Source organism: Nannobrachium achirus (genome assembly GCF_963921795.1).
Source record: "Nannobrachium achirus genome assembly, chromosome: 13".
In the NCBI taxonomy this organism is placed as follows: Eukaryota; Metazoa; Chordata; class Actinopteri; order Myctophiformes; family Myctophidae; genus Nannobrachium; species Nannobrachium achirus.
In genome coordinates, this window is record NC_137833.1 from 35,239,393 (window position 1) to 35,261,918 (window position 22,526).

Here is a 22,526-nt window from a genome sequence, read left to right on the forward strand (position 1 = left end):
CAGTTATTAGACTTTTATGCCTTGTTTAGTTGAGAATTGAGCCTGTGTGTGTGTGTGTGTGTGTGTGTGTGTGTGTGTGTGTGTGTGTGTGTGTGTGCGTGTGCGTGTGCGCGCGTGCGTGCGTGCGTGTGTGCGTGTGATGTGTGTGTGATGTGTGTGATGTGTGTTCCATCCCTTTTTTAATATCACTATGGATGCTGACTCCACTGGTGTCCGTTTCGCTTGGGGGTCCTTCCTTCCTATTTGGCACTGCCTCAGCATCACCACACACACACACACACACACACACACACACACACACACACACACACACACACACACACACACACACACACACCTCCTAAATCTTTGTCTTCCTATAATATCTTTCTCTCTCTCCCCTCCCTCTCCCTTACTATCTCTTCCATCTCTCCTCCTCTCTCTCTTTCTTTTCGCCTCTCCTCACTTCTCCCTCCCTCTCTCTCTCTCACACACTCACACACGTGGGGGTTCCCTAAGAGTGGCTGTGGCAGCCCTGCAACGAGTGCCTCGCCTGTACAGAGCTCACAGCGGATCAGAGCAGAAGAGCAGATCACGGCATGGCACACATCCACATGGGAGCAGGACAGCGAGGGATACTGCTGAGAAGGTGAATGTACTCGGGTCCAGCATTCATGCCTCAGCCTGTGGATGTATAACCGGCAATCTACTGTACCGGCACTGATGGAAGGAAACTTAGGAAAGGGATCTTCATAGGGCTAATGAGGGTATGATGATAGTAAATGCATCTCACTAATGTGCCTGAAGTATGTATAGAGCCTTCCAGGAAGCCTTTCAGCGTTATGCCAGTGGTTGTGCTAATAGCCTGTTTGAAATAAGCCCTGGGATGTTTATTTGACAGTAGACAAGCAGCTGAACACATGCTCAGTGCTTCAGTAGAGGACTAGAGGTATCCCTCTCTTGGGAATTTTGGACTGGTGAGCCAATGTAATGATTTTTTTAGGCATGCTCAGAAGGGGTTCAAGGTACGATCAGGCTAAACTGACACGGCATACTCCAACTGAGAACATTCGTCTTCGGCTTCGGACACTTGATCAATACATTGAGACGTGCGGTGAGTCGAGCGCAGCTTAAGCAGCCAGCGCCCGGTTAACATGGGGAGTAGAGGGGTACGAGGGCCGCGAGGGAGCCGCGGGCCTGGGGGATTATCAGACAGGAAGGGTCTGGGGGTCGCGGCCCCAGCGCCAGGGGGCGTGACCAATCCGATCTACTCCACGGTCCAGCAGCAGGACTACTCTGCCAGCGTCTGGCTCCGGAAGAAGGAGGAGAAGATGGAGCACGTAAGTCCTGGGGGTTGGGAAAAGTCATGCAAAGAGAATATTCTAGAGAGTCATGAGCTAATAAAGGTTGATGATTCCATGCTGTGCAACTGTGGCCATACAAGCACAGGAGTCATACAATGAGACTATATACAGTAGAATTTGAAAATCAGATCAAAGGACGTTTTTGGCTGAAATCATCACACAAAAGTTTGTTCAGATCAAAGGACATTTTTGGCTGAAATCGTCACGCAAAAAGTTTGTTCTAGAGTTGGAACTTATATTAATATGTGGCCATTGAGGCTCTTTGGGGCCTTTTCCACCAAAAGAACCTTGGTTCAAGAACCATTGCCGTTCAACTTTCTTGGAACCTTGGCGAACCGGCCGTGAACTGGCTTGCGTTTCCACCAGATTGAACCAGAGGAACCAAGGATTTTGTGGTTCCCAACTTTTACGGTTAGGAACCAACTCGGTTGTCTGTGGAAAAGTTCACCTCTGGTTCATCCCATAGGCGGGAACCAAACCGGTTCTTTGCCGGTCGAAAAGCGTCATTTGTGGGGTTAATGATGCAGAAGTTCCAGGCAAATTTGGAACTAGAAGGTTGGGACCAAACTGTGGTTTACAACTTCAATGATGTAAAGCTCTGTCAAGTGTGAAGTTAAGTGTCAAGTGTATTTATTGCCCTGCAATAAAGAGATTAATTGCCCTGGCCTGCACATTTACACTTACACTGAATTTGTCAACTGCATTTAACTGTTAACACATCCTAATACCACTACAGGACCAGTGGGCCACCATGCAGGGGACCAGCTCCAGCTCTAAGGCCCGTGCCTTTCTGATCGTAGGTTATAGATTCAGCATTTTTGAGCGGTGGTAGCTGCTCCATTTCGTAACGTTGTGTGTATGACCATGTGTATATGCAGTGTTTTTCCATTGTATCAAAAACTGATGTTGTATGTCCCTACCCGCATGTCCCCTTTCTGAGAATATAATGATGAGCACATACTGTATCTCATCATACATCATACTGAACTTGGCGTTCTACTCGAACACACACTGTTTCTTCAGGAACAGTATTTTCTTGTGTGAAGTACAAAGTGAGCACTGCTCACTTCACACAGGTGTGACTTTTATATAGAGAATAAATACATTGTTTTCTCATTTTCACCAGCACGCAACCATCATTACATGGTTATCACTACACATTTGGTTCCGTTTGTACACTCTCTGCAGCAACATTTACACCGAAGCTTGTGAAGTCTGACAGCCGTGTTGTACTGCCTGGCAGATGAGCTAGAGTCTAGACTGCTGTATGCAGGTAAACAGGATGTATTATTGTTGTGTCGAGCCATGACTTTTAGCTCAAAAGAAGGGTGGGAAGGGGGAAGCGTGCTGAATATTTGATGTTATAAAGGACAGCAAGGTCCAGAGAGCTGCTTTACAGTAATGGGCCTCTCTGCATAACCAACTAAGATGGTAATTCAGCCTGCAGCCCTCATTGCAGACCTGTGCACACACCTACAGTACGGGGCTACATGTAAGTGCATCAGCACACACTGGATGAAGCATATACTGTACACATACACACAACAAAGATACACTCATGATGCATGTACACACTCACACTCGTCTCTCTGTCTCTCTGTCTCTCTGTCTCTCACTCACTCACTCACTCACTCACTCACTCACTCCATCACTCCATCACTCCATCACTCACTCACTCACTCACTCACTCACTCACTCACTCACACACACACTCACACACACACACACACACACACACACACACACACACACACGCACACACGCACACACGCACACACACACACACACACAAGGGTTGGATTGGGGGGGTTGATCACCACCAATGGGGGTCCAGGGACTACAGATGAAAATTAGCCCACGGCGGGCTAACTCTGGCTCATTTACATTGAAGTGAAAACTGACATGTCCATTAATGAGCACGGTCCCTGTCAAATAAACAGATCTTAACTCTTAACACACACACACACACACACACACACACACACACACACACACACACACACACACACACAAACACACCCTGGCTCTCAGCATACAGCAGTTATTCAGAAGTAATTCATGCTCTTACATCATATAAACCACAACCGCACAAAAAATAATGTAAATACCTGTATCCCAATGCATGAATTTCACATACTGTATGTGTGTGCGCACAGTATCACAGTCAATGGTGGGCACCTCAACAACGCTGGTGGATAATGATGAAGAAATGTCTCTCCTATACAGTAGGTCTTAATCCCCCCTGGCATCCTTAAGGATGCCCCCCTCGGGTCCTTCTACAGCTTGAGTACCTGAGGGGAGAAGAGTATGGAAAGCATGGATCATTGGCCAGGATGTCGTAGGGAAGGCAGCGACAGTGTTATATGATCTACGTTTGTAGATAAGGGTGTAGAGGTGGCAGAATATAACAGGGTGCCATGATCTTCATTGCTCTGTAAGCCATTACCTGTGTTTTGAATTGGATGCGGGAAGAAACTAGATGCCAGTGAAGGGAACGCAGACGGGGGAGGCGTGACATTTATGGGATGTAGAAGAGATGGCTGAGGTTCGGATAAGGAGCTGGGCAGACTCCTTGGTGAGGAAGAGTCTGATCTTCTGAATGTACAGTGTAAATCTTCAGGATCAAGTGATATTTCATTCCAGGGTGACTAGGACAGAATTTGTCGATTCGGGAATCTGCAACATGAAAAAAGTTTGAAACCCCCTGCTAATTAGCAAGCTCCTCTTTACTGTACTCTGTTCTTGTTCTTGTTTTATCTCTTTCATATTTCTCTGTAACTTTGTAAATAACCTACCTCTGGGCAACTGATTTTCCACCTTGGGATAATAAAGGTATCTATCTATCTATCTAGCTCATCTGCAATTCAAAAAAGTATTTGCTCCAAACCTTAATTCCCAAATTCAAGTACCGGTATCTTATATTTTAATCTTGTCCCTTAGGGTCAAGCCCTACTTCCCATACAGCTTACCTAAAAATTGTTCAATTGTACAATGCAGAAGCTAATCAAAGCATCAGTAATGCAAATCTCCCAGTGCTAAAAACAATAGAGCTTGCCAGGAGTTGAATTAAGAGTTATATCCTGCTGGCAAACATTGCTACGAGGCCTCTCTAAGAGGGCTATAAAAGAGAGGATGGAAGGGAGATTGTAAGCTTGAAAGAGTTTTTGGCACACACATTTGACTACTGGCATTATGACCCAAGTCACGCTTGTATCAAGTAAAGTCACAAGTCTGTAGGAAAGTCGTGTCTCTCAAAACGGACGAATTGGCCCCCACAGTTTCCAAATACCCCAGAGATATGAGATATTACTGACTGAGAGGCAAGGGAGGGACATTGGGCCCGATTCATCAAGCACTTTATGGCCAAATTACAGTACACCCTTATTTTGATTTTACCAGCATTTAGGACAATTCCCAAGTTAGGAGTCAGATTCAGCATTTTTCTTCTTTTTTTTTGTCAGGGATTTTGAAGGGATTTTGAAGGTAAGACAGAAATATAAGACAGATTTAGTCACTTTATTTACACTATATTTACGACCAGATTGATGAATCGGGCCCATTGTGAACTTGGGTGCAGCAGAACTGTCCTGTGCTAATAGCAATACTAATCTGTATTGCCTCCAATCTGAGGATATTTCTGTGGCTTAATGATGACTGTTTGAGGTATACAATAGCAGTCTACAGTTATGTTAGCATTTTGTTTAGCTCATTTAAATATCAGCTGGGGTGTATTTGTGTAACATCTGCAGCATCCAAGACCATCAAGTCATCTGATTTATGTCTGTGAATATTTATTGGGATGCAGTACCATGAATTACTTCTACTAACATTATCACTTCAGGCAGAGCAGTCAAACTAATTCCATGTCAGCAGTTAAGGCTTTACAAAAAGGAGGAAACTGTACTGAAAAGCATAATTTGCTGTATGCTGCAAAACCATTATGTGGGCAATATGAGCTATTAACTACTGCTTGAAAGTTTTGCGAAACCTTTAGAATTTTCTATTATTTGAGCATTCTTTCATTTTACATTGCCTTGGTCCATTATTTTGTACAAAACATGTTCAACTCTGGATGCTGGTGCATTTTATCACAGGAACTGCCTACGGTCATAAAAAAATACACTTTGAACCAGAGCAATATAATATACACAAACAATATCTATTAATTCATTCATACAATCAGTAAATAAGTAACATGGAGATATGAATCCTACCAAACATTTTTTTTTACTCTTGTTCCATCAATAATGATGGGTTTGGGGTAGCCCCATATAGAACCTCACCCGTCGCTGCATACCGTTGTGCTCCGAGACGAGGTCCTATAAAGATTTCCCCCGTGGAGGGGGGAAAACACTTTTTCGGGAAAAGTGTTTTTCGGGAAAACACTTTTCCCGAAATTGTCGAATGTTGCATAGTTGACTGCATTTTGTTCTTAGTTGACTGCCTTTGATTTTAGCTTTGATGTGTCGTACATATTATGTGTTGCACTTGCAACCCCCTGGCTATTTTTTTAAATTATGTGTGTTAGTGCCCCAGGTGGTGAACAGGTCCATGACATCAAAATGTCTTCCTCAAATAAATAACCAAGTATAATGTGTCATTTGTTTTGTTTAATTGGGTTTTGTATTTAGAACAGCTGTTTTAGGTAGTTGGTGTAAGGAATGCGGTTGGTAGTTTAGTTTAGTAGAGGTAGTTTAGGTAGTTTATATAAGGAATGCTATTGGAGGGTTTGATTGCTTTACTAAGATGGAAACATGGGAGACTAGACAGGCAGAGGAGGGATCCATCCCCTCTGGCTGCAGAATATACCACCCTAGAAAATCTTTGGACTCTTGCAGCTAAAAGTACTGTATAGTCTTCTCCTTGCTCTCATCGACTTCTCAGTGTCATGGTAACAGTGTTGAGCCTCGTATTGGGCTGGTAAATTGGGCTCCGAATTGGGCCCTGGAGGTTTTCTCTCCCATTTGAGAAAGCTTTCCTTTTTTCTCCCATTCTAGTCATGCCAATTTTCCCCACTCGTGTCACTGCTAACCTTTACATTTGGTCAAGTGGGAGGGTGTGTGTGTACACAAGCGCATATATCTCCTCTGATGCACGTAGTTACCAGACTTTTCTTTTTCACCAGGAGCAGTTTCTCTGGGTGGGTTTAACAAATGAGGAGGAACATATTTTCAGAGCCAGTTCTGAACTCTGCTGAACAGGTGCCTTGACCAACCTGTAGAATTTGCCAGTGCAGCAGCAGAAATTGCCCTCGCAGGAGCAATTAACCAGCTGGCCTCTAATCTCTGAGTGTTTGTACTCTTTGTACTGATAAGACTGCTATAGAAGTGGTTCCAGAGATGTCAACCACTTATCCATCCATGACTAAATTGTTATTTTCCTTTTCATAATTCTTTTCCGCCATAAGATACCACAAGATAAATGTGTGGGTACAAACGGACAAAACAAAAACAAATCAGTCATAGGTACGGAGTTGAGGTGTAAATAAACATGAAGCTTTCACTTACCACCTTTTCCAAGTATTTGGAACAAGCTGTACAGCATTCCACACAGTTTTTGACAGGATTTGACCAGAGTTAGATTGAATAATTATGTGACTGAGTATGGTAGCAGTTATATGAGAACCAAAATGCAGGAGACAAGGATTTATAGATCTTCCTCACCCTTTGAGTTCTTATATTCAAGTGCAAAATGGTTAAACAGAGGGATAAGACTGTTCTCAGATACCAGACTCTAGGAGTATGGTTTATTAGAACCGTTTCAGCAGACAGCCCATCAAACAAATCGCCAGAGGATAAGAAAGTGAGGATTCTTATACAGTACAGTACATTATAATAGTGGAAGGTGTGTGTGTGCGTGCGTGCGTGCGTGCGTGCGTGCGTGCGTGCGTGCGTGTGTGAGTGAGCGTGTGCGTGCGTGCGCACACGCGTGTGTGTGGATGACAAACTTGAAGTTGGATCAATAATTGCTTGAATGGGGTACTTGATAAAGTGCAGTTGTTTGTTTGTCTGCACTGATATGGCTTGGTCTCATTAGTGCTACAGTAGCTTGGTTTCTGCTAGTGTTTCATACAATCAGACACTGCTCCAGGACATGCCTTGTCTCCTGTCTGAAGGTAGCAGGGAGCCTTTTTTGTTGCATGCTGAAGATGAATCAGTGGCTCTTTTTCAACTTTAATTGGCAAGTTACATATCCATCACTGAAATATTCCGCATTGAGCAGTGCACATTCTGCACATTGACTCATGAGTCGCTGATAGATACAAAACGCTTTCTATCTCAGCTCCTCCATACCTTTGATCTTTCTAAGACTCAAGTGATTCTGTCGTTGTCAAGCCGTGCCAGAACCTGATCAAAAGATGTCACTACCTCCTGTCAGACGACTGTGCCATTGGTTCTACAGTGTGTTAATGGGAAATGTCTTTCTCTGAGGTGTGATTGGTTGATTAATAGGGTTCTTTGCACCCTCGTGGTAAGGCGCTATTGCCCAGTCTTCAGTCGGCCTGTGGAAGACAGCCAGTGAGAGGGACGCCAGTGGAATGAAACGGGGGACTTGGCAGTCTGCCTTTTTATCCATCTCATCAATGCCTGCAGCAGAATGCAGAACTATAGTAAAGGGAACATTTTATATACCAGAATTTTCACAACTCTCAAACAGAACTAGAAATACTGTTCCTTCGAAACAGTGTGGGCTCGATTCCAACCCAACAAATAGGATACTTTAAGGTACTGTAAGGTACAGTACCTTACAGTATTGTACTGTACCTTACTATACTGTACTGCACCTTACTGTACTGTACTGTACTGTACTGTACTGTACTGTACTGTACTGTACTGTACTGTAACTTACTGTACTTTACTGTACTCTACTGTACTGTACTTTACTGTATTCTACTGTAACTTACTGTACTTTACTGTACTCTACTGTACCTTACTGTACTGTACTCTACTGTACCTTACTGTACTGTACTGTACCTTACTGTACTATACTATACTGTACTCTACTGTACCGTACTGTACCTTACTGTACTGTACTCTACTGTACCTTACTATACTGTACTTTACTGTACTCTACTGTACTTTACTGTACTCCACTGTACCTTACTGTACTTTATTCTACTTTACTGTACTTTATTGTACTTTACTGTACTCTACTGTACCTTACTGTACTGTATTGTACTTTACTGTACCTTACTGTACTGTACTCTACTGTACCTTTCTGTACTGTACCTTTCTGTACCTTACTGTACTTTACTGTACTCTACTGAACCTTACTGTACTTTTACTGTACTCTACTGAACCTTACTGTACTGTACATATTCTATGTGTTCTAGATCTACATTTTTGATTCTGTGTTTGGGAACCAGCAACTGTCAAATGGACTCCAACTGTAGTGGAGTATATTGAGTGCATATACTGTAGGCTAACAATCCCAGATCACATCTGTCCTCCACTATGTCTATAACCAAGGCGTTCTTCTATGTGGCCACTCCAGACTGAGGAGTGGAGCATGGCTTTTATTGTGTTTGTGGATCTGACTTGGAAATGCATTGGTTTTGATATCTCCCTGACAACCAACAACAACCACTAATATGGCTGACTGTCCCTGCGGGCTCTAGGATATATGGCTATGGGATTTACATCCCATCGCCCGGACTTGATTCTTGATCACAGCTGTGTAATCAGTAGAGTGGAGAGGGACATTTATTTATAGTTTTAACTATAACTATAGTTTTATACATCACACAGCTTAGACATTTGGATCAAATCAGAGAGCAGACCTGTGTGAACGCAATGATATAGATAGCATATCTGAAGTGTGAACACTGCAGCCACAGCGCCTTAACATAAACATGGGTCTATTATCCTTCTCTCCACTCTGTCCCCACTCACTAAACCCATTGGAAATGCATTGGGTGCTTAAAGTTAAACATTTTTATTTTTTTATATTTATACTACAAAACATTTCAAACCCAAAAGTACAAGCACACGTGTCCTCAGTAAGCTGAACACATAAAAATTTGAATGGTGTTGAAAGGTGTAAGCGTTTAAGAGATGAAGCGCGCCAAAGTTTTGAGGAGATACTGACTGACTGATAGATAAATAATGAAGATAACATACGTGTGCTCGCCTTCCAGGCGAGCCCACAATTATAAGCGACCTTTTACAGTCTGCGGGAGGCCAGATGGAGAAAGGGATTTCTTTATCTACACATAATTAGATTGACAGACAGGAGGAGGGATGTTGTACATAACTTACATAAGAAAGACAGAAAGGGAAGAAGGAAGCAGAGATATTTTTATATGAAGGCAACAAACCCTGTCACTAATAATCCCTGGTGATTGTGTTCAATGCTGAGTGCCACTTTAATGCATAGCCTACTTTGTGCACTGAGTGACCAAAGTACTCTTAAAGGAGAATTCCGGACTAGCCGTTGGATTACCGTAATGTGATGTTATTCCATCCATTAACCAGTCAGTCATAGAGGCGAGAAAAAAACTAAACAATTTATAGCGCACTGTAGCTCAGCTGTAGCTCAGAGCCAGGGGGTGGGATCTGGCCAATCTCCATTTTTTACAGCAGCCCATTAGGCACAAAAATTATTGTCGAGGGATAACCAGCTAGCACGTTTTGATGTTCTCAACCAGCTCCCCACATTGTCTGGACATCGCAGCGTGACAACTACCATTTTGTTGATGGTGATGTTAATCTTTTTATTAAAGTGTCGATCAAATGCTTGTTTTCTCATTGTCTTTGTGAATGAATTAATGAACTGAACATTTGACAACAAACCTCCCTGACTATAGTTGTAATGGAAACATAAACATAGGTTACCAAGTTGACTAGGGCAGGGGTCTTCAGCAGGGGGTCCGGGACCCCTAGGGGGTCCTTAGAGTTACTACATGGGGCTGCCAAATCCTTGTATGATAGAATAATTCTTTCAAATTAACAACTTGAACCCTCGCTGTGCCTCGCATCCCTATTCTGAGAACATAAGCCAAACATAGCAGATCTACAAGCTCTCAGCGCCTTGCGCTGCGATGCATTGAGAGCTTGTAGATCGGCTATTTTCTGCAAATAGGTTTGGTTTAGAGGTAAAAAAAAAGAGCAGACCAAGTACGGAGTGAAAGGTCATGTTTACAAAGTATCGAAAATACACATTAACATGAATCCAACATAGACTGATGACAGTGCTGTCAAACAAGTCTATGAATCTACCGGTATCTATGAAATCGATGGAAATGTTGTCAAGCTACATAAAATCAACAAACTAATCAGTTCCTGAACTATATGTTTTTCATGGAGGGCAGTAACCAGATCTATCGAAGCATCTGTATGTCTGACAAACCCCACTTACACACTTCAAGCAGCAGGGGGAGATATTGTCTAATATGTGAACACAGTAATACCTTGTGAGGACTGTTATCCAAGATATTAAAGCAGTATTGCAAAGCTCACAGTCACACATGACCGGTTCTTAGGGCTTGGTAATGCTTGGTCATGCGTCACTTTGTTTTACGTATCTCTCTCACCTACAGTCTGTCACCTACTCAGATACCTGTTCTCCGTACTAAGAAAACCTTTTCTTAAGTTACAAATGCATACACTGAACTGCCGTGGTTCTCAAAGTGGGGTCCGGGGACAAAAGTAATATAGCACCACAAGCAAAACACACACACACACACACATGCACACATGCACACATGCACACGCACACGCACACGCACACACACACACACACACACACACACACACACACACACACACACACACACACACACACACACACACACACACACACACACACACACAGAGAGAGAGAGAGAGAGAGAGAGAGAGAGAGAGAGAGAGAGAGAGCATTGGTCTGTAATATGAAAGGGCAAGGTGATGAAGTAGTAATGAGTGCACTTCCTCCCCAGCACATCCATATATATATATTGCCCTTTAAGTTCATGAACAAACACTGCTCTGCCCCATACTACCACAATATTAGACTCTACTGCAAGGTTTACCTTGCCACAGAGAGAAATTATGTTTTTTTCTGCCTTGTTATAGATAGTATACAATAGTCTCACAGGAAATGGGGAGACAGATATGGGGAGTGACACGGGATTCAAACCTGCAACATTAGCTGCCTAGGTGCCCGGCCCGCTATGCCAACTGCTGGTACTAGACAATTCCTCAGACATGTAACACTCCACCTCTACAAGTTTTTAAGGTTACTTTGTGTTGTCTCCATTGGAAGAAATGTGTCTCTTGAAGACAAGGACCAGCTAGTACATTACATAACCAAACAAGAAAAAGGGGGAAAGTATAGTGACCAAAATAATAAAGGATGTACAACATATTATTTTGACAGAGGTATTGGTGATTTAGATGTTGGTTCTGGGTCAGGGTGGTGTGGTGCAGTAACTGGGTCGACTCCCAGAACTGAAGCATGTATAGCTGATGTCCCGCTGACAGCTCCAGCGCTGTGGGCTCTCTGTTCTGTGAGTTCAGCTGATGTATAGGCTCAGTACCGCTGAGCTGTCACCTCTGTGGGTCATCTACAGCAGACAAGCCACCTCCTTGAACTGTACATTAGTGGTTATCAACCTTTTCAGGCCGCGACCCCCAAAATAATCATATTTTAACTGGGGACCCCCCCCCCCCCCCCCACTATGCACAAGCACTTGGAATTGTAGGAGTTGGCATTATATTTAGTTTGACTCGATCCATTCCATTGTGAAAATAGCCGATCTACTTGCTCACAACGCCTCGCGTTGCGAGGCGGTTTGAGCAAGTAGATTTGCTATTTTCACAATTTCTGCCCCTAATATTTGGCAATTTGGCCAATGTTTGACCAGAGGTACTAAAAAGGTATAAGTCCTTAAATTGTCACTTTAGAATGTGCAGATACCCTGTATACACATATACTGTATGTTTGTCTGTTTACTGTTGAGTGAGAAAACAATGTTAACATTAAGCTAAACATCTAACTACCCGGGGTTAAAATGGGTCAGCCTTTTTGAAACCTCAGGGACAGGTTATACCCCATGGTATTTAGCAGGGGATCTATTTTGGGCTGTTAACGGTCATCAGTGGCATGTTTTTGGGAAACAGAGGAGAAGAATATTGATTATTACATGGAACTGGTCAATGCATACATCAGTAAGTGTATCGATTATGTTAGGATGAGCCATTGGGTTAACAGGAAAGTGTGGTGTGCTTGTGCATGCCAAGCTTGAGGGAAGACGAAAAACTGCCAAAAGACACGCACATCCAACGTACAAGGTGCTGGACCAAAAACAGTAACAATAGATAGGAATAAAAACAGACCGCAGTCTCCCTCAGAGCTTGAGGAAGAGGTCTGTAGGAAGATCTTGGTTGGCTCGAAACTCGAAATCGTTGGATAAAAATGTAGAAAAGAGAATCAGACCCCAGCTATATATGCCCACCGCTACCCACTGGAGATATCTACAGTAGGGCTGATGTACAGTATGTGCAGTAAAACCAAAAGGATTAATACATGCTCAAAACGGGCATGTTTTCAGGCTACCTACTGTAGAGAATAATGAATACATCTTACCAATAATGATAACCTCTGTACTACAGTCCGTTGCATATTTCCAAAGAAAACCATTGTCCCTGTCCCATGAAATTAACTCATAAATAACACCACTCACTTCACACTAGGTGTGATTGGTTTTGTTTTTGATGCATCGTTTTGCTTATTGGCTCTGTGATATATACTGTAACAGCAGCATTTGTTCTAGCCTATCTAGGGGTGTTTAAAAATAAAATGCCCCTCTATGAAATACATATGCCCCCTGCTTATCATTGTCTGGCGCCAGCACTGCAGATGACACTGTCTGATTACAATGGCCTGATTACAAACTATGATGGGATGGCCTACAGAGAGGAAGTGAGAAGCATGGTGTCAGGACAACAACTTCCATCTCAACATCAGCAAAACAAAGCAGATGATAATAGTCTACACAAGGCTAAAGTGGGCACATGTCCCCATTCGACCTCAGCAAGAACCTGGGCAGGACACTTCTCCTCCTCCACAGGCGGAGGAGGTTTGGCATCATGTGAGCTACTGGCAGTGAGCACAAGAACTTTGGTGCGGACTGGTCCAGCAATTTGTGAGCTTAGCTCCGGAAACAGACAGACAGACAGACAGACACACAGACAGACACACGTACACGTACATGTACACGCACGCACGCACGCACGCACGTAGCACGCACGCACGCACGCACGCACGCACGCACGCACGCACGCACGCACGCACGCACGCACGCACGCACGCACGCACGCACGCACACACACACACACACACACACACACACACACACACACACACACACACACACACACACACACACAGGTGGTAGACTCCTGCAGAGCCAAGCCATAAAAAGAAGGAAAGAATTATTATTGCATTCGAAAGGAAAAATGTTAGCCCAGATTTTGTGTCTTAGGCCTTTGTGAGAAAAAAGGGCATGCGACATGCGTAGCGACATGCGTAGCCTATATACACGTAGCCTATAAAGTGGTGAAAAGGGAAGAACGGCCCGGCTTTAGGGTGAAGTAGGTCACAACAAGCACCTGCCTGTCAGAACGCTTGCCTGCACAGTGCAAAGCGGGGATTGCCGATGGGACCGACATGCACTGCATAGTCAGCAGGATGCTGTCTGATTTGAATTTCAGAGTGCACTGTGCACACACTGTGAGTCAGGCTCTGTAGGTTATTGGGAATACTCAGAAACTAAATTGTACTGGACTTAAGGGACACAACTACTGAATTTCCTCTTGTGAGACGCATGTAAGATTTTCTGACCTTATTTTTCTCCCAACATCGTAGCTGTACAGTAGTTACAGTATGTCCCATTCCTGACTATCGTTATGCCATACTTTCGCCATGTTGGGACCACAAAGTTTTATCTCATCAAATGCCATCATTTTATCGCCTCTTAATGGTATGTATGAACATGCCATCCTGCAGTCAGGTCAATGACTCTTCAACTAGAGGGACCTTGTCCTAGTACAGTACAACACCATTTCCATCTCCATATAGAACGGCTTGGCTGGGAGCCAGCCAGCGAGCAACCTGAGGTTTCCAGCGCTATAGACATGTCAGTTTTAATTATAATGGGGGGTGTTGTTGTGGAGCTGGGATATGAGACTGGGTCTATTAAACAGAGTAGGGCCTGGGTCAGGCCCTCTGGGCAATGCACCCTTGTCCGTCAATCTGTATGGGCTCTCCAGTCCAAACAGAAGGCAGCAAACAAAGTGCCAGAATCCCTTATTGAGCTGTGAAGAGCAAGGACAGGTGTGGGAGTTATAGCTGCTGGAAAGGGGTTAACTGGATGCAGGGAGTGACGTGCAGAGAATGTAAGAGATTTCTAAAGGGCCTTTTGGTGAAAATATCGAAAATAGCAGACCTCAGGCAGGTGTTATGGCATGGATTTCTACACAGAGAGGGCAATTCTTTCAACATAAGATGCTGCATGCATTCAAGTTCAGGAGAGTTTTGACAAGGCAAATCTCGTGAAAGCTGCCTTCAGGTATGGCATAGAAAGAGGGTATTTGCATTTCTTTCACCATAGTAAAAACTGCTTTCGTGGTCTGGAGAGGGCACTTTTTTACAGACGGATAAAAGGGCAGGGGCTCAAGAACCCTTTGATGCATGTCTATATGTGCACGTGCCTGGCTGGACTGAGGAATTGCTTGCTGAGGTTGCGTCTGCTTGTAGTGTCAACTGCAGATATGTCAACTCATCTGGTGCTGTGGACAGTATAGCAGTATAGGGCTGCACAAAATAAAATAAGAAACATTTGGACATTAAACCAGGTACTCTCAGAGTAACAAAGGATTTTATATATATATACTGTACTATACCAATTCTCAGCAGAATATTACGGTACCTTTTGTGTAATTTTACAGTATGTGAGGTTATAGGCTTTTGTTCCCACACAAATCCAACTTTTAACTTTAAGGCCTATTTACTTTGTTGTACGATGAATAGGGAAAATAGCTGATCTACAAGTTCACAATGCATCCCGATAGGATGCGTTAATCGGTATGCGTTGTGAAATTGTGCTATTATAGAAATCGGCTATTTGTGATTTTAAAAGTTAGGGATCGTGGTTAATGTGAAAATAATGTCCCTTCAATGTACTGTATAAGTCAAGTGAGGGGTGATGGGTGAATGTGGAATGCGAGGACAGCTGATTCAGTACAAGAACTGCTGTCTACTTCTTTTATTCTCAGCTTTACCCCTCATCTTAATCCTTACTGCTATTGTGGCTATTTCCATCTAGGGACGATGACCAACGCAAGAATAGCAGTGGATTTTCAATTCTCAGCTCCTCTTCTCTGTGTGTGGGGAGGCTTTAAGAAGTCTCTGACAGTGCTGAAAGGGGGCTTTTTGGATTCTACAACTTGGGACTTAGGGAGAGACAGTCTGGTAGTCTCTGACAGGCTCTGAATTAAAATGTTTCACCCTGCATCTTTAAATCACAATATAATACACACACACACACACACACACACACACACACACACACACACACACACACACACACACACACACACACACACACACACACACACAAACAAACACACGCACAAAGATACCGTACAATATACATAATTATAATATGCACAGTTAAAAACCAAAATGAATTGAATTAAAAGTTATTGCCAGACACCAAAAACAACCTTTAAAACTAGAAAAATGCACACAGACCTCTGCCAAGGTGACAGTTTGACAAGGTGTTGTGGTGCTTCTGGCACCAGGTCCAATATAACCACCATACATTAGCCTACAAATAGCCCACACCCCTGTTTGGCCATTCAGCATGAAAAGAGACTTGGCGCTCGCCCTTAGCCAAAATTCCTTGCTTAATATGCAAGAAAAATCAATATTATTGATCTGCTATAGTAAGTTCTTTACCGTTGAAATCTGCAGCTATTGTAGATATTGTAGATTCGCCCACTTGATTTTGTCCTTGGATTGTGTTTCTATCTAAATTGCATCAATTATTTTCCTAATATTAGCATTTCAAAGCCATAGTTCCCCTGAAACAGCATTAATGTTCTTCCAATTAGGGGCAACAAATCATTTGGCACTCATAAATGCTTTGGAGAAATGGGAGTTAATTATCATTGACTAATATCTTAGAAGTTTTGACCACCTCCATGATGTATGGGTGTATAACTGTCCTTTTTGCAATGCATGCATACATGGCCGTTCAAACCAATCACTATAACTATAACTATTGTTCACCATTGTCTTCATCGCCTTCCACTTGAGTTAGACAAGTTTTAAAACAATATCTTCATAGTTATAGGTACAGTTGTGGTTAGTGTGATTGGCCCTCTGAATTGCTAATTAGTGTGGTTGCCCCTACAGGTCAACCAGACTATAGTACTTGTTTGACTTTCCTTCCATCCATCCATCCAACTTTCCATCCGTACTGTATGTGTCCGTATGAGCACGGAACTCCATGTACGGAGATAACTAACGTCACGGACAGAACGGCCCATACAAGGAGATGTGTGCAGGTGTCGTGTTTAATGGGAAAGGCTCGATATTTCTACCTGTCATTAGTTCGACTAAAGGTTAGGGTTAGCGTTAGGTTTTAGGGTTAGGTTTAGGCATATAGTTTTACTGAGGTTAGGGTTAACCCTAACCCACTCCCGTTTTTGATGCCATGTGAAGTGAGCACCGCAAAAAAAAAAATCATAGATATGTTTGAGTATGATTGTATTAGTTGATAACAAAAAGAAATACATTTGCTCAACAAAATATTTGAGTAAGAGCAAGTAAACCCCAATTTTACATTCAAAAGCGCGTCCTCTTAATGTGCGACACATTTTGCCTCAAGAGAAAGTACAACAGGAAATCTAACAGACATTACCAACAACGATTTCTCATCCACGCCTCATTGTGCTCTGTTGCGCTATAATAGAATCCTAGCCTTCTAATCTACAGCTTCTAGGATGTCATTTATCACAGCTGTCTTCTGAGTCATAGTCATCAATAGATTATTGTCCAAATGTCTGGGCTATATTTTGTTCTGAAGCTTAATTTCATGCCTGGGAAATGAACACTTAAGGAACTGGAGTAAACAAATATTCATCAGTATGAGACATTAATCTTACTTGTTGCCGTCAGCTGCAGTTTGAGCTTTTACAGTGGTGATTTGTTGGGAATTCTGGTCCATATGTTGGTCCACAATTGTTTGATTGCTTTTTGATTGATTGATTGATTGATTGATTGATTGATTGATTTAAATAATTGAAAATGAGGGGCGCCCGCTGGCCTTTCGGTCCAGGCGCATTTCACATAGGCTCTGTGTCACGGGTTCGAATCCTGATCCTGACAACCTTTGCTGCGTGTTACTCCCCATTTCCTGTGAGTCTACTGTCCTATCAAGAGGCATAAAAGCCCAAAACAAATCTTACAAATAAGGGTGAAAAAGAATATTGAAAATGAAAAACATAGGAATGAATCATATAAAACTAACCCCAGTTGGTTAATTTAGAAAACTGCTCCTCTAGTACTTGAATCTTTGGACGTTTGTTCCCTTACTCTCTTTCTCAGTGTCTTTTGCCCTACTGTCTACTCTATCTCTCTCCGATGGCTTCTCCCATCTTCATTCCCGTCTCACCCCTGGTCGTTCTGCTGTTACTCTCCACTGCCTCACCAACCCCACAGTTCCCTGCCCATTATGGCCCATTACTTGCCAATGTCCCCTTCACCTAATGAGCTTGCTGCCTTCATAATTGGACACTTTCCTATCAGTCTCCGCCTCTTCATAAATGTAGTCTTTCATGTTTTGAGTTGGCTCTTGGTGTATTCCTTGTGATAATTTATATCCCTATAGTGCATTCCTTGTTTTTTTATTTCCCTAGTGAGACTAGTGCTTTTCTCGTCATAATATCCCTCGTTTTCTTCAGTCTTACCTGTTCTACCTGCTTGACCCACACAATGTTTAGATTCACAAACCTGTTTAGACTGAGAATGATTAATCAACAGAGGCAGGTCATTCCAAAGCCAAATTCCTGTATGGATAAAGGTACTCCTACTTAAATGTTTTTCAAAATGCTATTGATGCCTTTGGGAGAATTCTTCTCCTCAAAACGTATTTGTATGCAGTGATCGCCCACTGCAACTCGCCGCTCTAATGAGCTATGGATGTTTTTGTCAAATGAAAAAACAAAATAGTAAGTGGCGCGTGCACTGCATAGTGCTTTTATTCTAAGTGGTTTACATTCACACACCAGCAGCATAGAAAACCAAAGTTATCCAGAGCAGTTAGGGGATCAGTAACGCATGGGTACCCGAGGCTCGGGGATCAGTGTCTTGCTCAAGGACACTTCGACAAAGCCCAGTGAGGGTTGGGATCAAACCAGAAGCAATTGCTGCTCTACCACCTTAACAATTGCTGCCCCAAAGCAGGACATACATTTTTGGAAAATGTGTTTTCTCCTCGGCTGGTGATTTGTGTTAAATGCATTCGGTGATATCCGATGCTAGAGCCTAAGAGCCTGGACCGCTAGGCCAGGGGCTCTTCTCATCTCTATGTATCATTGACATTATTATTCATATTCATATTCATACAAACTACTGACTGCACAGTGCCAGTGTGGGCATGGCCTCTATTGGTGGGACTGTGTCAGTGCAGCACAGCACAGAGTGGAGGGCAGATAAGGCAAACTCTGGGCCCAGCAGGACAAATCCAGTGCAAAGGGCTGATTAAAACATTGGGTGATCAAGGTCCCCTCTCCCCTTCTGGAGCAAGTAGCTGCACTGCATTCCAATGAGTAGTCTAAAGTTGTGATGGCATAGCCTACTTACAAGTGCAACATCTGAGTCCATGAGCTTGCCTGTGAATTATTAGGCATGGTCCTGCAGAGCACAGCTAGTGAGTGCACACCGACATTCATCCTCCAATGGCTCTGGGACTCACACCGCCTCCCTCCGTCTCATCTCAAGTGTCCTACTGTTTGTTTGTTTGTTTGTCTACCTGTTTGTCTGTCTTTTCTGTCACTCTGTCTGTCTTTTTTCTATCCCCCTTCTCTCTTTCAGCCTTTGTAGTGAAAAGAACATGGGCGGGTGCTTTTCCAATGCTGTGTTGCGCACACACATCACTGCGGTGTGTATGTGTGTGTGTGTGTGTGTGTGTGTGTGTGCGTGTGCGTGTGCGTGTGCGTGTGCGATGTGCGTGTGCGTGTGTGTGTGGATGCGTGCAGTCTGCAACGGAGCCACTCCGTCACAAATTAACTTGCCACCTTGGAGAACCATGCCTGACATGAGTAGTTGATTAAAATAGATTACAAAGTTTAATGCATTAATTCCATAAATTAATCATCCAGAGTTAATGCAATAATCTTGACAGCCGTAATTAGAACAGAACAGACTAGAATTGACTACACTAGAATAGGGTAGTATAGAATGTATTCTTATCAAACAGCTGACTCTACAGCTGACTCAGATGGATGGAGGGACAGCAGAAAAAGTCTGCGAGATGGCGAGCTCAGCTGTGGCGTTTAATTTATCTTCTTTCTTTCCCTTATTGTCTCCCTTTGTCACTGTGTCTAACTGGATAGGAGGAGAGAAATGTGAGCTTTATATCAGAGAGACTGAGAGAGACCGAGACTCGGAGAGCGAGAGAGAGAGAGAGAGGAGGGATGGGAGGGGACGCGGAGTGGAGAGATGGATAGGAACCAGACTGTTAAGCGATACTGTGATGGGGATAGAGGAGGGAGAGAGAGACAAGGGAAACCGATCGAGAGAGAGAAAAGGAGACAGAGAGGGGGGGGGGGGGGGGGAGAGCAAGAACGAGAGAGAGAGAGAGAGAGAGAGAGAGAGAGAGAGAGAGAGAGAGAGAGAGAGAAAAAGGCAGGAGGAGGAGGAGGAGAGAGGCATAAAGAGCAAATGAAAGGAAAGAAATGGACCAGAAACTAAGTATCAGGTGAAATAGATAGAGTGATAGAGAGAGAGAGAGAAAGAGGCAGATAGCATCCTGTCAGGGCTTAGGTGTGTGCTGTTGTTTCAGGAGGCTTCGTTTGGTTAAGGAGCAAGGAGACCATAAGAGGAGAGACGGAAACACACACACACACACACACACACACACACACACACACACACACACACACACACACACACACACACACACACACACACACACACACACACACACACACACACACACAGAGTTGCGCTGCGGGGTGGGACCGATTCCCTCCCCTCCCCTGTGACTAGTAGTAGTGAGTGTGATACGGAGCGAGAGTGTCTCAGTTGCTGGGACCCCCTTCCACATGCACGCACATACACACACACACACACACATACAACACCCACACCCACATTTCTCTGTCTGGTGAGATGAGCACATGTGCTGCTGAGTGGAGCTCCGACACAGAGACACATCATGAAGGTGAGCTCCTACTGTACTTCTGGATACATGTTAGCATGTTCATTGTGTGTGTGTGTGTGTGTGTGTGTGTGTGTGTGTGTGTGTGTGTGTGTGTGTGTGTGTGTGTGTGTGTGTGTGTGTGTGTGGTGTCTATACACTCAATATTTGTTTGTCTGTCTGTCTGTCTGTCTGTCTGTCTGTCTGTCTGTCTGTCTGTCTGTCCGTCTGTCTGTCAACAATATTTTCATGAAAAGTCATGAGGTGTTTTATGTTGAAAACTCAAAGGAACCAATGAGAGATAAGGGAATGTGTATTTCCTTGCAGATGAATATCTTGCTCCAGAACAGCCTGTTATACTTCATTGACCTGCAAAGAGAGTATGTAACAGAGATGGTTGCTGTTGCTGGACTTTCACTGTAAAATCCTGACTGTTAATTAATTACCACAGAATCATATTTGTAGAGCAACCCCAAAACTTTGGAATGCAACTCCTGCCACCGTTTTGGCGGCACAAGTCATATGTCAAATCAACGGGCTTCATCGGGAATAGTGTGCTTGCATTATGTTAAGCAATATGTTTTCAATAAATATTGCTTACCGGTATGTGTGAACAATTCAATTCAAAGGAGCTTTATTGGCATAGAAAACATAGGTTTACATTGCCAAAGCGAGTGTCAAATACAATACAAACTGTTTAAGAACATAGGGAAAGTAGGCTATATGCAGTACAGTTGGAGTGGGCACAGCATTGTGTTAAACAGAGCTATATGTCACGGGGGGCACAATGGCGCAGTCGGTAGCGCTGTCGCCTCAAAGCAAGAAGGTCCGGGGTGCGATTCCCGCTGGGGATGCTGGGGGCGTGTTGTTCTCTCCTCCGCATCATCAGTGCCCATACCCTAGGTGGGGTTGGCACAAGGGCCTTTCTGTGTGGAGTTTGCATGTTCTCCCTGTGTCTCCTAGGGTAGGCACCCTCACAAAAAACATGCAGTAATCTTGGTCTCTATGGAGGGGAAAGGAACTGGTTGGAATAACGTGCTATACGTCTAGCTGAGGAAATTCCCCATGTCAGGTGAAAAGAAAGCGGCTTGGACTCCTCATGCATAGAAGGAAGCATGAGGTCAGACCGTCGCTCTCCCCAGGTTGGCAGAGAGAGTGTAGCGCCCATGCAGGATTACATTAGACAATTGACATCGGGTGAAAGAAAATGGGTTACAAAAATCGTGGGGAAAATGTTGTGAAGTATAAAACAGAGCTATGTCACATTGCGTTGTTACATGTTATATACTGTAGGTCTACAGGGTGTAAAGCATTTTGAAACAGATAGCAGTAATCTTTTGCAGTTGCTTTGGGATTTCTTTTCTCAAAACTATAGGATATACAAAAAAGCCTCAGTTTTAAAATGCCTTTAAAGGTAGCAGCTCTGTTTAAATGCGTGTGCAGTAGGTCTACCTTCTAGAGGTCTACTCTAGTGCAGGAGCTTCCCTTGGGAGCGGGATCTGCCTTTCTCTAATGCAAGGCTGAGTTCACTGAGTCTGTACCTAGTCAAGGCTTTCCTTTATGGGTCGTTCACCGTGCTCACGTATTCTGCCAATGTATATTCTCTCTTTTTAGTGCTATATAGCATTCCATTTTACTTTGGTTTTGGGTTGTTTCTTTTCAGTATGTCAGGTAGCTTTCTTTTTGTTTTCCTATAATCTGGTAAAAGTCCAGAATACAATGTTCCCATTGACACCACTGGGAAAAGGTGACAGCTCCCATTCAAGTATTTT

The 22,526-nt window shown here is 43.5% G+C and overlaps 1 protein-coding gene across 1 annotated transcript in view; it reads left to right on the plus strand.

The window, feature by feature from the left end:
• Positions 1–1,133: 1,133 nt before the first annotated feature.
• Positions 1,134–22,526, plus strand: part of LOC308297277 (inactive phospholipase D5-like) — a gene marked incomplete at both ends in the record, with an annotated part of 114,741 nt that continues 93,348 nt past the window's right edge. Inside the window, one exon of the mRNA XM_080740690.1 lies at positions 1,134–1,319. Within this exon, the coding sequence (XP_080596816.1) occupies positions 1,134–1,319 (186 nt within the window). The remainder of the gene's footprint in view (positions 1,320–22,526) is intronic.